The sequence below is a fragment of the Procambarus clarkii genome, chromosome 23 (genome assembly GCF_040958095.1).
Source record: "Procambarus clarkii isolate CNS0578487 chromosome 23, FALCON_Pclarkii_2.0, whole genome shotgun sequence".
NCBI classification, from domain to species: Eukaryota; Metazoa; Arthropoda; class Malacostraca; order Decapoda; family Cambaridae; genus Procambarus; species Procambarus clarkii.
In genome coordinates, this window is record NC_091172.1 from 27,772,417 (window position 1) to 27,786,530 (window position 14,114).

The following is a 14,114-nucleotide window of genomic DNA, read 5'->3' on the forward strand; positions in this document are numbered from 1 at the left end:
CCCCCCCCCCCCATGACTGTTGACGGTGGCCACTCCTGGTGAGTCAGCTTGGTAGCCTGGTGGACCAGGCTCCACCCACCATGACAGACTTCACACCTGTTTGAATGAACCGAAATTGCCATCCATCTTTTTCTGATCTCTATAAAATGTGTTCATTTTTCTTAGTGTGTGTTTTGCAAATTAATGTTCTTTGATTAATGTGTAAAGTGCTTTAATTAAAACCTGTTTACTCGATGTTAACATTCAGCATTTTCTTTCCAGGTAAGACGGCGTGTGTTGGGTAGAGCCGTCTCCCATCAAGGGCGTGAGAGTGAGTGGTGTGTTGTGTACCCTAGTGAGTGACGCTGGTGGTGCCCCAGCGAGCAGTCAGGTGGTGTAGTGCTCCCTCCCTATCAGGCCAGCCCGCGCCACTTGCGTTACAGGTGCCCCCCCTGGTGGTATTATAGTAGTGAGGTGTTAAAGTGGTGATCCAAGTGGTCACTTAAGTGCTCATGTGGACGTGATCTAGCCCCTTCTACCTGCTTGTATCATAAGCGACCTTTGGTTGCCGCTGGGATGAAGAGGCCCGTGTCTGAAGTGTACTGCGCCTCGCCATACCTCGCTGTTCAGCAGCTGCAGGCCGCCGTGCCCCCTCCGCAGGGCGCCGTGCCCCCTCCGCAGGCCACCCACGTGCCCTATACCCTACATCAGAGCCTTGCGCCTGCCTTCACGCCGGCGTTCACCCACTCCCTCACGCCGGTAACTGTGAGCCCGGCTCTCGCGCCCTTGTCCGTGAGTCCAGCACTCACCCACTTCACTCCCATGATGCACTTCATTCACGATCAGGTAGGACGCATTTGCCCCGCTCATATTGCTCCGTACTCCCACCTCTGCATTCTCTTCTCTAATTTGTACTAGAGCAGTAGAGTAGCGTAGATGTAGTTTGGTATTTATTAATCCTCAGAGGGGGGATAACATGAATTGTATAATTATTGTGTACGTTCCCGATTATGAGCGCACACGCGGACGCGTTGTGTTCTGAACACTGGGGTGTGCAGGTGTTACAGGGGGTGGCGGGGGGGGGGGGGTCGTAGCGTGATTGGAGCCCATTTATCTGTTTGGCCAGAGATTAAAGGGTTTTCAAACTTAATAACTGAAGAATGGCTTAATATGTTTGGGCAGCAACTTGGGGAACTTATGGCAGGGGTGCCAAACTTTATGTTCTCGGGTTGTACGTCTCTTAATTTGTATCTGGTATGTAAAGTGTAGTTAGAAGCCTTTTATGTTGCCTTCGGGCTTGCTTAGGCCATCATTTTCCTTTTATCTTGAATACTGTAATGTCACATTTATAGTGTTATGATTTCAGTAGACTGTACTCCACTTCATATAGTCTAGGGTAGCTGCACTAATGCAGATGTACCTCATGTATTAATACAAAAGTTAAGATTTCACATGACAAATCTCCCTGCGTTGCGTTTTTATTCTCGCATATTTTGATAGATTCTCTTCCCAACAAATCATAAACCTGTAGGTTGATCAAGGTACTTTGCCAGGCAAATTTTTGGGACCCTCCCATCTTGGTTTAAGCTATGCCTCTCATCTATTTATTGTTTATGTGATAAATGATATTTTTCCGATATAGCTCGAAAGCAGTTGAATTAACAAGTTGCTAGAAAGTTTGAGTGTAGCAATTTTTCGTTATATTTCTGTATTATATCTTAGCAAGTAGTTCGTTAAATTGACTGATGTCTTAGCGAGTAACTAAGCGAGTAAGTACATAATTGTTATTGGTGGTGGTGGTAGCGTAGACGAAGTACATACCTGGTAACATTATCCCCGGACCGTCAGCCCTCTGTATTCCTCCCCGGACCGTCAGCCCTTGGTATTCCTCCCCGGACCGTCAGCCCTCTGTATTCCTCCCCGGACCGTCAGCCTCATCCTGTTAATGAAGTAACTGCAGGAGTAGTCAACATGTACGGTAGAGCGCGCGTAGTGATGGGTCCCCTGACACTGGCTTGGCCCCCCAGCTCCTTCCCAAGTCGGTGCTTTCACGTGTTTGGCAGAGTTCTCCATTATTAAATGGCGATCATCGCCTCGCGCGGAGAACACCATCTCTGATGAGTTTATACTGATTACCCGATGTCAATAATTATAGAGGTGGCTAAAGTAATGGCTAGTAAAGTAGCAACGAATCTTGTCAGTAAATGTCTATGTTCGGGGACGTGATTGAGGAGTCAGGCTGTAGGAGCAACAGGTGGTAAGGGGCAGGTTTCTAGTCCGTGGCTTCTCGCAGGCGTTTGGGCCGTTATCGCGGAGGCGGGTGTCAGTCTCCCAGGTGTTTGATAGTGATCTCCTTGTCTTGACGATGTGCGAGGATGACAGACCTGGTTGGGGCAGGGCGAAGATGATGTGCAGGGAGAGAAAATTAAATTGAGGGAAATGGGAACTCTGTATATGTGAGGAAAGTAGAGGAAATTAAATCTAAATTAAGGGAGAAGAGATGGAGAGGACGCGGAGGAGGAGGTAGATGAGCAGCATCAGTAAAAAAAGACACACCCTCCTGTTATTTATCTCCAGTTTGTTTAAAGGCTCATCTGTGCCTGCTCCTTGGGAGTTAAGGGATTGGAACTGTGATGGACTAAGTATTACGGTGCCGTTGGTCGGGCCGCGAACTCCATTTTCACGGATGCAATGCGAGCAAGTTGCAGGAGATAAACTTTTATAACTTAATTACAGATTAATACGAGCTCATAACTTGATTTTGGCGTAACTTGTGTCGTGTGGAGGCTGATGACAAAGTTACTGGCAAATGAAACAAAGTGTCAGGTGACATTGTTGATAGAACCGTTTCACAGCCTGGGCAGGGGCATGGTTTATTGTCAGGCCTGAGTGAGTGCTGGTTTATGTTATTGCAATCCATACATGGTATATGCTTGCGTAGTTTCTGTTAACACGAAACATTCATGTTGTTAGCAGTGTCATTTTTTATTAGTAATTGCTTGAGTCCAAACGGTGTTGGCTTGTTTTCCCATGCGAAACATGACAACATGCGCCAGTAACAGGAGCAGCAATTTTGTTGTAGATATATATATATATGTACGTACGTTGTAACAAGCTGTTTGCAGGTACAGTTTGGTGATGGGATTGGCTCCGGCACCAGATGTGGTTCGTGGGAGAGACTGGTCATCACACTCCTGCACTTGAACACACACACGTGGAGGATAACAATGTGTTGAACAAAAATTCACGGTCAATGAGGGTGAAATTCGGTTGACATTCAATTTAGTGATCGATTAACTTAATTTAGTTTAAGTTTTGGCCAATTTTGCTTGGGAGTTACGAGGTCGAAGAAAGTACGAGGTCGCCTGGTAAAATCTCGATTCGAGGTCGCCTGGTAAGATCTCGATACGAGGTTAGCTTGCACCCTGCTCTTCGCCCCCAGAACGGGGGACCCCAAACTTGTCAGAAAAATATAATTAATAGGGAAACCTCAACCTTTTACACTCTCCCCTTCCCTCCCTAACCATCTCCCACCGCCATCCCATCCCTCTCGCCTCACGCTGTCACTCCTCCTCCCCCTCCATCCCTTCCCCTTCTATATGCTCCCTAGGCCTACGTTTTATTTTATTTATTTTTAGCATGGCCTAGTTAAGATTCAAATGCAATATGATCAGTCAACATGCCTCGTCCCTTTAACTTTCCCTTCTTGGGATACCACCTTTTCGTTGTGGCGAGGACGACCTGGTCGACGACCGGGCCGCGGGGTCGCTGAGCCCCGGAATCACCTCAAGGTAAGGGAGGACTGCGTGCTCCAAAGATGCTGAGGGGACAGTTGAGTGTGGCTTGAGCCTGTCTTCCGGTCATAGGTTAGATGACAGAGACTCTTCAGTTGAGCCTTGGTTGTGTTGGGCAACTCTAGTAGTTGTAGCGCCTCTAGCATCATCATCTTCTGTTAGCGAACACAGCAGAAATGGGTGAATCTAGCCCAGAAAGGTAGATTCATTTTGTGTTTATACGGAGGTAATGACCTGGTTTTTACAGTGCCTAATCAGTTTCGCAAGTGACAGACCTTCGGGTTTGTCACTTGCGGCTCTCCAGGGCAGGTCCACAGACGCCTCGCATTGTGGTGCTCCGCCTCAGCCGTCTGTCTATCTGTGTCTGTCTGTCTGTCTTCATGCAGGTGCTTGGCTCGTTTGTCTTCGTCCACCTGCTCTCTCTCTCCCCCTTTCTGTCCCGTTCCTCTCACCACCACCCGCCCTTCCCCATCCCTTAGCACGGTGGAATGGGTTGCCATCAACCGTTTTTCATGGCACCCCAGCTCACCTCACTGCCACCTGCATGCAAGAGCCGGTTGCTTACCCCCCCCCCCAATCCCCGCCACCTTTTCCTGCTTCTGGGGAAACCGGTTCTTTAGCCATTCACCCGCACCCTATCACCCGTCTGCACTATTACTGTTCATCCACTACTACTACTACTACCACCACCACCACCCGCGGTTCGGCCCGTTCCACCCGCGGTTCGGCCCGTTCCACCCGCGGTTCGGCCCGTTCCACCCGCGGTTCGGCCCGTTCCACCCGCGGTTCGGCCCGTTCCACCCGCGGTTCGGCCCGTTCCACCCGCGGTTCGGCCCCTTCCACCCGCGGCAGAACACACACACACACACTTCCTCCTGAAGACTGGTGATGTGAGTCCTTTACTTCCCCGCCATACAGATGAGACGAGCATTGAGCGGGCGAGTGCGCGTATCTGTTTCTATTTAATATTCTTTTTTATTTCCTGCTTATTCTTCTTCCCTTTCTCATTTTTTTTCTTTTCGGGGCAAAGGCATCGGCTGGCCCCGTCGATGACCGGGAGACAAAACACGTCCCGCTTGCACGCAGAATCCTCGGATATATTTTGCCCTGTTCGTCTGCTTTTCTCCCGGTAAACAAAAACAATACTTTTTTATGGTCTTATAAAGGCCATTTCTGTGGTATGATCTGGAAAACCAAAGCAGGTTTTGATTCTGGATTTTCTGAAATTTACGCGTATAGTGAATTTGTTTGTGATATAAATTCAGGTAATTGTTGCAAAGTAACTTGCGGTTCGGATTTGTGACGCATCATCTGAATTTCCGTCTCAGGGAATTTTCTCCTGCTGGATGTACTTGGCGAGGCCTCCGTCCCATCTTAACGCCTGTCTCTTGTTGGTCAGTGCCACGCCCTTCACTACTGGCTCTTGTTGGTCAGTGCCACGCCCTTCACTACTGTCTCTTGTTGGTCAGTGCCACGCCCTTCACTACTGTCTCTTGTTGGTCAGTGCCACGCCCTTCACTACTGTCTCTTGTTGGTCAGTGCCACGCCCTTCACCGCTGTCTCTTGTTGGTCAGTGCCACGCCCTTCACCACTGTCTCTTGTTGGTCAGTGCCACGCCCTTCACCACTGTCTCTTGTTGGTCAGTGCCACGCCCTTCACCACTGTCTCTTGTTGGTCAGTGCCACGCCCTTCACCACTGTCTCTTGTTGGTCAGTGCCACACCCTTCACCACTGGCTCTTTTTGGTCAGTGCCACGCCCTTCACTACTGTCTCTTGTTGGTCAGTGCCACGCCCTTCACCCCTGTCTTGTTGGTCAGTGCCACGCCCTTCACCGCTGTCTCTTGTTGGTCAGTGCCACGCCCTTCACCACTGTCTCTTGTTGGTCAGTGCCACGCCCTTCACCACTGTCTCTTGTTGGTCAGTGCCACGCCTTTCACCCCTGTCTCTTGTTGGTCAGTGCCACGCCCTTCACTACTGTCTCTTGTTGGTCAGTGCCACGCCCTTCACTACTGTCTCTTGTTGCCTCGTGCCACGCCCTTCACCACTGTCTCTTGTTGGTCAGTGCCACGCCCTTCACCACTGGCTCTTTTTGGTCAGTGCCACGCCCTTCACCACTGTCTCTTGTTGGTCAGTGCCACGCCCTTCACCACTGGCTCTTTTTGGTCAGTGCCACGCCCTTCACCGCTGTCTCTTGTTGGTCAGTGCCACGCCCTTCACCGCTGTCTCTTGTTGGTCAGTGCCACGCCCTTCACCGCTGTCTCTTGTTGGTCAGTGCCACGCCCTTCACCGCTGTCTCTTGTTGGTCAGTGCCACGCCCTTCACCGCTGTCTCTTGTTGGTCAGTGCCACGCCCTTCACTACTGTCTCTTGTTGGTCAGTGCCACGCCCTTCACTACTGTCTCTTGTTGCCTCGTGCCACGCCCTTCACCCCTGTCTCTTGTTGCCTCGTGCCACGCCCTTCACCCTGCAGGCAACAAACAGAGCCCCGGCCACAGCTTTTCTTACTGTTGTGTCTGGCAGTTTGCCTCTCTTATGGTACTACTCCAACACTTCCTTTCTTCCCTCTCTCCTCGTTGTCCACTCCTTAGCCTCTCCCTCGTTCTCCACTTTCTTCCCTCGTTCTCTCCCTTCTCCCCCTATCCCCGCTCTCCCCTATCCCCGTTCTCCCCCTCTCCACCCTCCCCTCCCTTCCCCTCCACAATCCCCCCTCCCTTCCCTCCACCCTCCCTTCCCCTCCCCCCCTCCCTTCCCCTCCCCCCCTCCCTTCCCCTCCCCCCTCCCTTCCCCTCCACCCTCCCTTCCCCTCCACCCTCCCTTCCCCTCCACCCTCCCTTCCTCTCACCTCTCCCACTATCTCCCTTGTTCACTACTCTCTTCTAACCATCAAGACCATCTCCTCCCCCCCTCCCCTTCCAAGGCGGCTTCTTGGCACTCAAAGTACCTTGTTACGGCCGGTTCGAGGTAGGGTGCACCTTCAAGTTCTCCATTACTAAAACTTGAGCGAGTGAGACAGCGTGAGATGCAGATACAAATGGGGGAGGGGGGAGAGCGATAGAGACAGTGAGAGAGCGATAGATAGAGAGAGAAAGCGCGCGATAGAGAACGATCGATATATATATATATATATATATATATATATATATATATATATATATATATATATATATATATATATAATATGCAATTGACGATCACGAAACACTTAATGATCGTTTATATGCGGAAAATCCACAGAGAAATGGAAGAGAGAGATGAACGTTTCGGCCGATCTGGGCCTTTGTCAACACCGGATTGAAAGAAATCACAATATATATATATATATATTGTGATTTCTTTCTTATATATATTGAAATATATATTTTATGTGGGATCAATGAGGCTTTTTCTTTAATCTTTTATTCTTGCCGCTTAAATCCTTCTGACCACTCTATCCATACCTTTTTCTGGTTAATTCTTTCCCAGGAGATGGTGCATTCTAGAGGTAAAAGTAAGTAATTTGCAAGAGAAGCTCTTATCCAGTATGACTGTATAGTAGGTCCAGGGGAATAACAAGTTACGTAGGAAGATGGATAATCAATTTCCTGTCAGACCGATTGCACAGAGTAAAACAAAAGTAAACCAAACTGAGTCTATCTAGAGCACAGTGGAACACCATGACCCCCCAAGGCACAGTCCTTGCTCCAATACTCTCTCATCTTCAGATCACACCAGGAAAAAAGTCATCTTTCATGTCATCCTTTGCAGGCTATGCCGAGTTTAAGTTCAGCATGAAAATCACATCTCTCTGAAAACTAAAATTAAAAACTGATATCATCAGTCTTCAACTGTGCAACATGAAATGCGATCAATCCAGATACTTTGATACAGAAAATTAGAACTTAATCGAAATGCAGGATATATTACCCAATCATCTCATTGAAGGAAAACTACACGTGAAGGGATCTAGGAATAATTATCTTCAGATTAGTGAGGATAACAAAGGCAGCATCAGGCAGGAAAATGATAGTGTGGATTATCATCAGAACACCTTTGAGGTGAGGGAGGCTGGAGCAGTATTCAAGAATTTAGAATAAAGGGATATACAGTATAATGTCCAGAAGTTTTTAAGTAGCCATGTCCATGGCATAGGTGTTAATTGCCTTAACGGCTTTGGAGAACGTAGAAGATGTGTGAATTAATGTTTATTGTGTTTAAACTGTGACTTAAAAAGATTCTATTTTTCCTGTTCTCCAATTAATTTATCTGCTGTATCTTGCTGATTGTATAAATAATTTTCCCAGGAGATGGGGGGGGGGAACCTACAACAATTTGCCTAACTCCTTGGTACCTGTTTACTGCTAGGTGAACACACGCATCAGGTAAAAGAAAACTGCTCAAAAGCTTCCGCCTCGCTTCTCCCTACCTTCTTCCACCCCTGTGTACTACCAATGTATAGAGCCGAGTCCTGTAAAGAGGTGCGGTGTCCCCTTGAGTGTGTTGTAGTAGACCTTAGATGACAGGTACAAGTGTGTCTTTGTGTGGCAGTGTTCTAATACTGTGAAGTGTTGATTGATGATAAAGATTAAGCCACCCAAGAGGTGGCACGGGCATGAATAGCCCGTAAGTGGTACAATTTTTTTTTCCCAGTGTTCTGAGGTTGCATTTAACCATCAAGCTGTTATCGTGGGGGAGGATACTGCTTCACAGTCTTTATGAGGGTGCCCAGCAGCTGGACACCTTTGTTGACCAGGAGAGTGGCTGTGTTGATGGCTTCAGGGTGGCCACTGCATGATTCAGGAACTCTTAAAGCTCTTCTAAGGTCATTGGTTGCTTCACATTCCAGAAGATAGTGAAGTAATGGCTTTTCTGTGACAGTTTGGCAGAAGATGCACTCTCTCTCTGTCGGGGTTCACCAATCTCCCAGTTGCATCTGTAACCTAGACGTAGTCTATATAACCTAACTGCTATTTCCCTGTGGATTCCTTTTGGGATATTTAACCTTTCTAATTTGGTTGCCTGAAGATACCATGTTGCAGATGGCGAACCTTCAGCTATTCTCTGGTGTAGGTCGGCTTTGTTGAGATGTGAGAGTTTTTTGGTGATGATGTTTTTTATGTTCTCTAGGCTGGGTGTGAAGTGTTGGTGGCCCGTGGCTTTAATAGCGAGTGAGAGTTGTGATGTAGAGACGGAGTGGCGTGTTGTGATGCCGTGTTGTAGGAGCGGGTGTAGTGTTCCGGCCTGCAGGGTGGTTGATGGATGGTAGCGATGCTCCAGCACGCTCCACTCGACCAGGCTGTAATGTGGTACCGCGCCTTCCCTTACCTATTGGCTGCGTCCACGCGGCCGGCCTCCGACCGGGCCTCCGACCGGGCCTCCGACCGGGCCTCCGACCGGGCCTCCGACCGGGCCTCCGACCGGGCCTCCGACCGGGCGTTGATCAGGTTGGTGGCCTGGTCAATCACCAGAATGTTGGACGCGGCTCCTCGTAACCTGATGTATGAATCACAACTTGGTTGATCAGGTTTCCTTTGGAGGTGTTTATCGAGTTGTCTCTTGAACACTGTGAGGGGTCGGCCAGTTATGCCCCTTATGTGTAATGGAAGCGTGTTGAACAGTCTCGGGCCTCTGATGTTGCAACCCATCCTCCGAATTGACAGTACGTTTTAATACTAAGTGTAATAAGTACATTTCCTGACTCATACATAGTACATAATTGCACTTATGGGGCTGTTACATTTACCTCCCCATTTTTGGAGGACGGTCTGGATGTTGATAGAGTTCTCTCTGAGTACCTATTGCACCTCTGCATTTTGACGTCTTGATCTCGTTGTTATTTCCGTGTACAGGTTTTGAACCGGTTCCACTAATATGAGTGGATGCTAGCAGTAAAGGATCTTAGCATGCTCTCCAGGTCAGCAATTTCTCTAGCTTCCTTGAATGGGAAGTTATTGTGTTAACAGCAAGAGCTGTTAACAGAAGAGTATCATTGTATTGCATCCCTTGTTTGAAAGATTCTTGTTATCCATCTTGTCATTTTTCTTCTAGTTGTGACAGCTACTTTATTGTGTGCTGGCTGCTTCCTCACCTATGTTCTCTCTCTCCCTCCCTAGGTTCTTTCCCCCCCCTCTCCCTACAACCCACACCTGTGTTCTCTCTCTCCCTACCGAGGTTCTCCCCCCCACCCCACACACCTGTGTTCTCTCCAGGGCGGTGAGAGGCCCCTTGACCCCAGGCAGAGCTCCGTCCCCCTTGACCCCAGGCAGAGCTCCGTCCCCCTTGACCCCAGGCAGAGCTCCGTCGCCCTTGACCCCAGGCAGAGCTCCGTCCCCCTTGACCCCAGGCAGAGCTCCGTCCCCCTTGACCCCAGGCAGAGCTCCGTCCCCCTTGACACTAGGCAGAGCTCCGCCCCTTTGACACCACCGTGCTGAGCCACCTCACCTCAGCTCGTGTCAAGACACAACCGGCACCCGTCACCAGGTCTTCCTCCCTATCACGCATCTAAACTCGTAACTCTCACTTCTCATTCCAATCCCAACCTCCTTTTTCCACCACGGCGCCTCATTTCTCACACCTTCATATTCGTCCTCCGCCCACGCCTGGTGAGGGCCCCTCCGCCCACGCGTGGTGAGGGCCCCTCCACCCACGCGTGGTGAGGGCCCCTCCACCCACGCGTGGTGAGGGCCCCTCCGCCAACGCCTGGTGAGGGCCCCTCCGCCCACGCCTGGTGAGGCTCCTCCGCCCACGCCTGGTGAGGGCCCCTCCGCCCACGCCTGGTGAGGGCCCCTCCGCCCACGCCTGGTGAGGGCCCCTCCGCCCACGCCTGGTGAGGGCCCCCGCACTCGTCTGTTCTGGCACAGTGCACCAAACACGCTCTGCTCCTCCACTCTGCCAGCCAGGATCCTGGTGCCTCGTTGCCTCGCTTCACAATTGCCTACATCTCATCTAAATTAGTACATCCGACACCCAACTCATCCCGTTCCTCGTTTTCCTTCACCATTTCGCCTCCCATTCCATCTCCCCCAGACCCCTTTCATCGTCCTTCATTTCCCCTTCCATTCTAACGACGCAGTATCCACTAGACCTACGGTAGATAATGTGTGTTTCACGCTGGCCATCGAGGACATGTATAAATATATAAATGTGTATTATATGCTAGTTAGCATTGTAACAATAAGATAATAACAATATTTGATAAAAAAAAAAATCCCTCCACCTTCCTCTCGTTCCCTCTACCCCCCCCCCCCCCTCCCTTTCCCTTCTCTCTACCCTTCATATCCTTTTGTAGTGGATATGTGGGCCCACGGGCAGCTGCAAGCAACAGTCTGTTGAACCTAGGTAACACAAGTCAAACCCGGCCCCAAGCCGGGGTTGGGGAGAACAAAAACAACTCTCGAGACCCCCTCTAGGTAAGACCCAGGTAAGCCCCATCCTTCTTCTACCCCTGTTATGTGCTCAGTCTGGTTGTACAGTCCCCTCCTCCTCTCCCTCCTGTGGTCTTCCCCGCCCCTGTGTTGTTGTTGTTATAGATTCAGTTACTCGGAACAAGTTGCAAGTAGCACGGGCTATGATGAGCCCGTAACTTACCTGGCACAGGAGCAGGGCAATTAGCACGGGCTATGGTGAGCCCGTAGTGGACTTACCTGGCACAGGAGCGGGGCAAGTAGCACGGGCTATGGTGAGCCCGTAGTGGACTTACCTGGCACAGGAGCGGTGCTGTGTGCCTCCACCGCCCCTGTGATCGTGGTGGAATTTTATAGCAAGGCGTGAAAGGTAACCATATTAGAGTTGCCACTCGGGCATTAAATGGATAACCATTGGTCGGTGATATAGCCGGCTGGCCCCGGGGCTCACTGGGTTATATGCACCAGCCAATTGCTGCAAGAAAATAAGGATTTATAAACCGTAGTTTGAAGCAGGGATGTTGCTCTTGGCACAAACTGTGTGTCGTTAAAACCTGTGTCCTGATTTTAGATTCTTTTATTAACTTAGAAATCAAACTAAGCAGAACTGTTTGCCCAATTGTATTATATCTTTGATGCTGCTGTTTTATGAAATAAAAAATGTACGCGTTAAAATTAATGTGCAAAGCGAAACTGAACCTTGGTGTGGGTGCCATTTTGGTCGCGGGAGGCCAAAGATGGTCTCGTCAAGATTAAGTGGATGGTTGGGAAAATATCCCCCGACCCATTATTTATATTAGGTAATCTTGTCGTGTTTCCGACGTAAGGGCGAGGACCGTCGGGAATGTGAGGGAAGAGTTCAAGTGTCTTTAAAGCAGGCAAGTTGGCACTTGAGGCGCTACATAAAAGCGCGATTATGCAAGTGGGAGGAGGGCCTCGTATCGATATCTAGTCTTGCGCGCCGTCAAGTGAATCGGGGCACAGTTTGTTTTGGGGGTGGGCGAGAGTGGGGAGGGGGCTCCAATGTGGCCACCTGGGAGGGGAAGCGGCTTCACGGTGGCCACCTGGGATAGGAGGAGATGGAGAGTTGTAGTGGATATGTGTGTACCTGCGGGCCGTTCCAAGCATCAGCCTGTTGGACCAAGTTAGGGGGAATAGAACCCTCTGCAGGTAAACTGCAGAGGGTTCAGTTTAGAGGGGCACGCGTCAGTTTAGAGGGGCACGCGTGATTACCATTTTAGTAACTGAATACATTACCCATTACTCAAACATTCCGGGGTATTCAAGCCTGGTAACGCTATAGAGATGCTTCCGCTGGTTGTAGCGTTGACGGGGAAGAAACTACGTTTCCTCGGGCTAATGCCTGTGTGGAGGGGAGGGGGGTTAAGAGAAGCAGTAGAAGCTGCTGCTGTGGGGGTTGACCAGTCGCTGGTGTTTGGTGTTGCTCCGCCACGCTTGCCCATCGCTCTTCATTAACAGTTTCCGTTACAGCTGGCGTGCATCGCAATAATGGGCTGGGAGGCGGAATGTGCGCGCTCTCCGCCCTCCTCTGGGGGGCGGCGGTGGCGTCGCCTCTGGGGGCCTCCGCACGCACAGCACTTAACGTGGCTGGCAAATATTAGCTGGGGAAGAGCAGGATGTGCTCGGGGAAATGTGGGGGATGATTATCTCTTATGTAACCCCCCCCCTCCCTCACCACCGCTTGGTGTGTGTGTGTGTCTGTGTCTCTGTCTGTCTGTGTCTGTCTGTCTGTCTGTCTGTCTGTCTGTCTGTCTGTCTGTCTGTCTGTCTGTCTGTCTGTCTGTCTGTCTGTCTGTCTGTCTGTCTGTGTTTACTAGTTGTGTTTACTAGTTGTGTTTTTACGGGGGTTGAGCTTTGCTCTTTCGGCCCGCCTCTCAACTGTCAATCAACTGTTTACTAACTTTTTTTTTTTTTTTTTTTTTTTCTCTCTCTCCACCACACACACACACACACACCAGGAAGCAGCCCGTGACAGCTGACTAACTCCCAGGTACCTATTTACTGCTAGGTAACAGGGGCATTCAGGGTGAAAGAAACTTTGCCCATTTGTTTCTGCCTCGTGCGGGAATCGAACCCGCGCCACAGAATTACGAATCCTGCGCGCTATCCACCAGGCTACGTAGGCCCCAGGCCTACGAGGTCTGTGTGTGTGTGTGTGTGTGTGTGTCTGTCTGTCTGTCTGTCTGTCTGTCTGTCTGTCTGTCTGTCTGTCTGTCTGTCTCCCCCCCCCTCTCTTCCATGCCGTTTCTCTTGTTCTACCTCGGAGTGCCTAAAAAAAAATGTGAACACTATCTCTTCTAGTTTAACTTTGGCTTCCTGTTAGCTCCCTACCGAGTTCAGGATCCGGGAAACGCTTCAAGTTAGAATAATATTGAGTTTCTGAGTATCCCGTGACATAGTTGTGCCACTAGAAAAACAAATATTTACCATTCGTTCTATCAAAACACACTTGATGGGGTTTCTCTGCCATATTTGTAACGCCTCTACGTGTTACAAATATCCAAAATGAGGGAGCCGGTCGGCCGAGCGGACAGCACGCTGTACTTGTGGTCCTGGGATCAATCCCAGGCGCCGGCGAGAAACAATGGGCAGAGTTTCTTTCATCCTATGCCCCTGTTACCTAGCAGTAAAATGGGTACCTGGGTGTTAGTCAGCTGTCACGGGCTGCTTCCTGGGGGTGGAGGCTTGGTCGAGAACCTGGCCGCGGGGACACTAAAAAGCCCCGAAATCATCTCAATATAACGTTAGAACTACTTGACAGTTGTTGTTGATACAATTTACCTTCCTGTTGTCATTGGGAGGTGAAGCCTCCTGGTGGGCATTTGTCAAATCTGGTTAAACCTTCTTGGGGGTGGGGAAGTGACAAGTGACGGTAGGACCTTAGAGTTATCGTCACAGAGAATAAGCATAACTCTCTTGCCAGGAGTTACTGCCAGTGGTCA

General features: G+C 49.9%; 1 protein-coding gene across 19 annotated transcripts in view; it reads left to right on the forward strand.

Annotated features, from left to right (window-relative positions):
* Positions 1-14,114, forward strand: part of heph (polypyrimidine tract-binding protein 1 heph) — a 378,342-nt gene that overhangs the window by 153,848 nt on the left and 210,380 nt on the right. For 11 of the 19 annotated variants that reach the window (XR_011229447.1, XM_069330005.1, XM_069330009.1 and 8 more), the window contains one exon: positions 262-825. The exons of the other annotated variants lie outside the window; for them this stretch is intronic. Coding sequence is in view for 10 of the 11 variants with exons in the window: in XM_069330005.1 (XP_069186106.1) it covers positions 556-825 (270 nt within the window). In the remaining variant the exon portion in view is untranslated. The remainder of the gene's footprint in view (positions 1-261; positions 826-14,114) is intronic. 19 annotated transcript variants of the gene reach the window in all.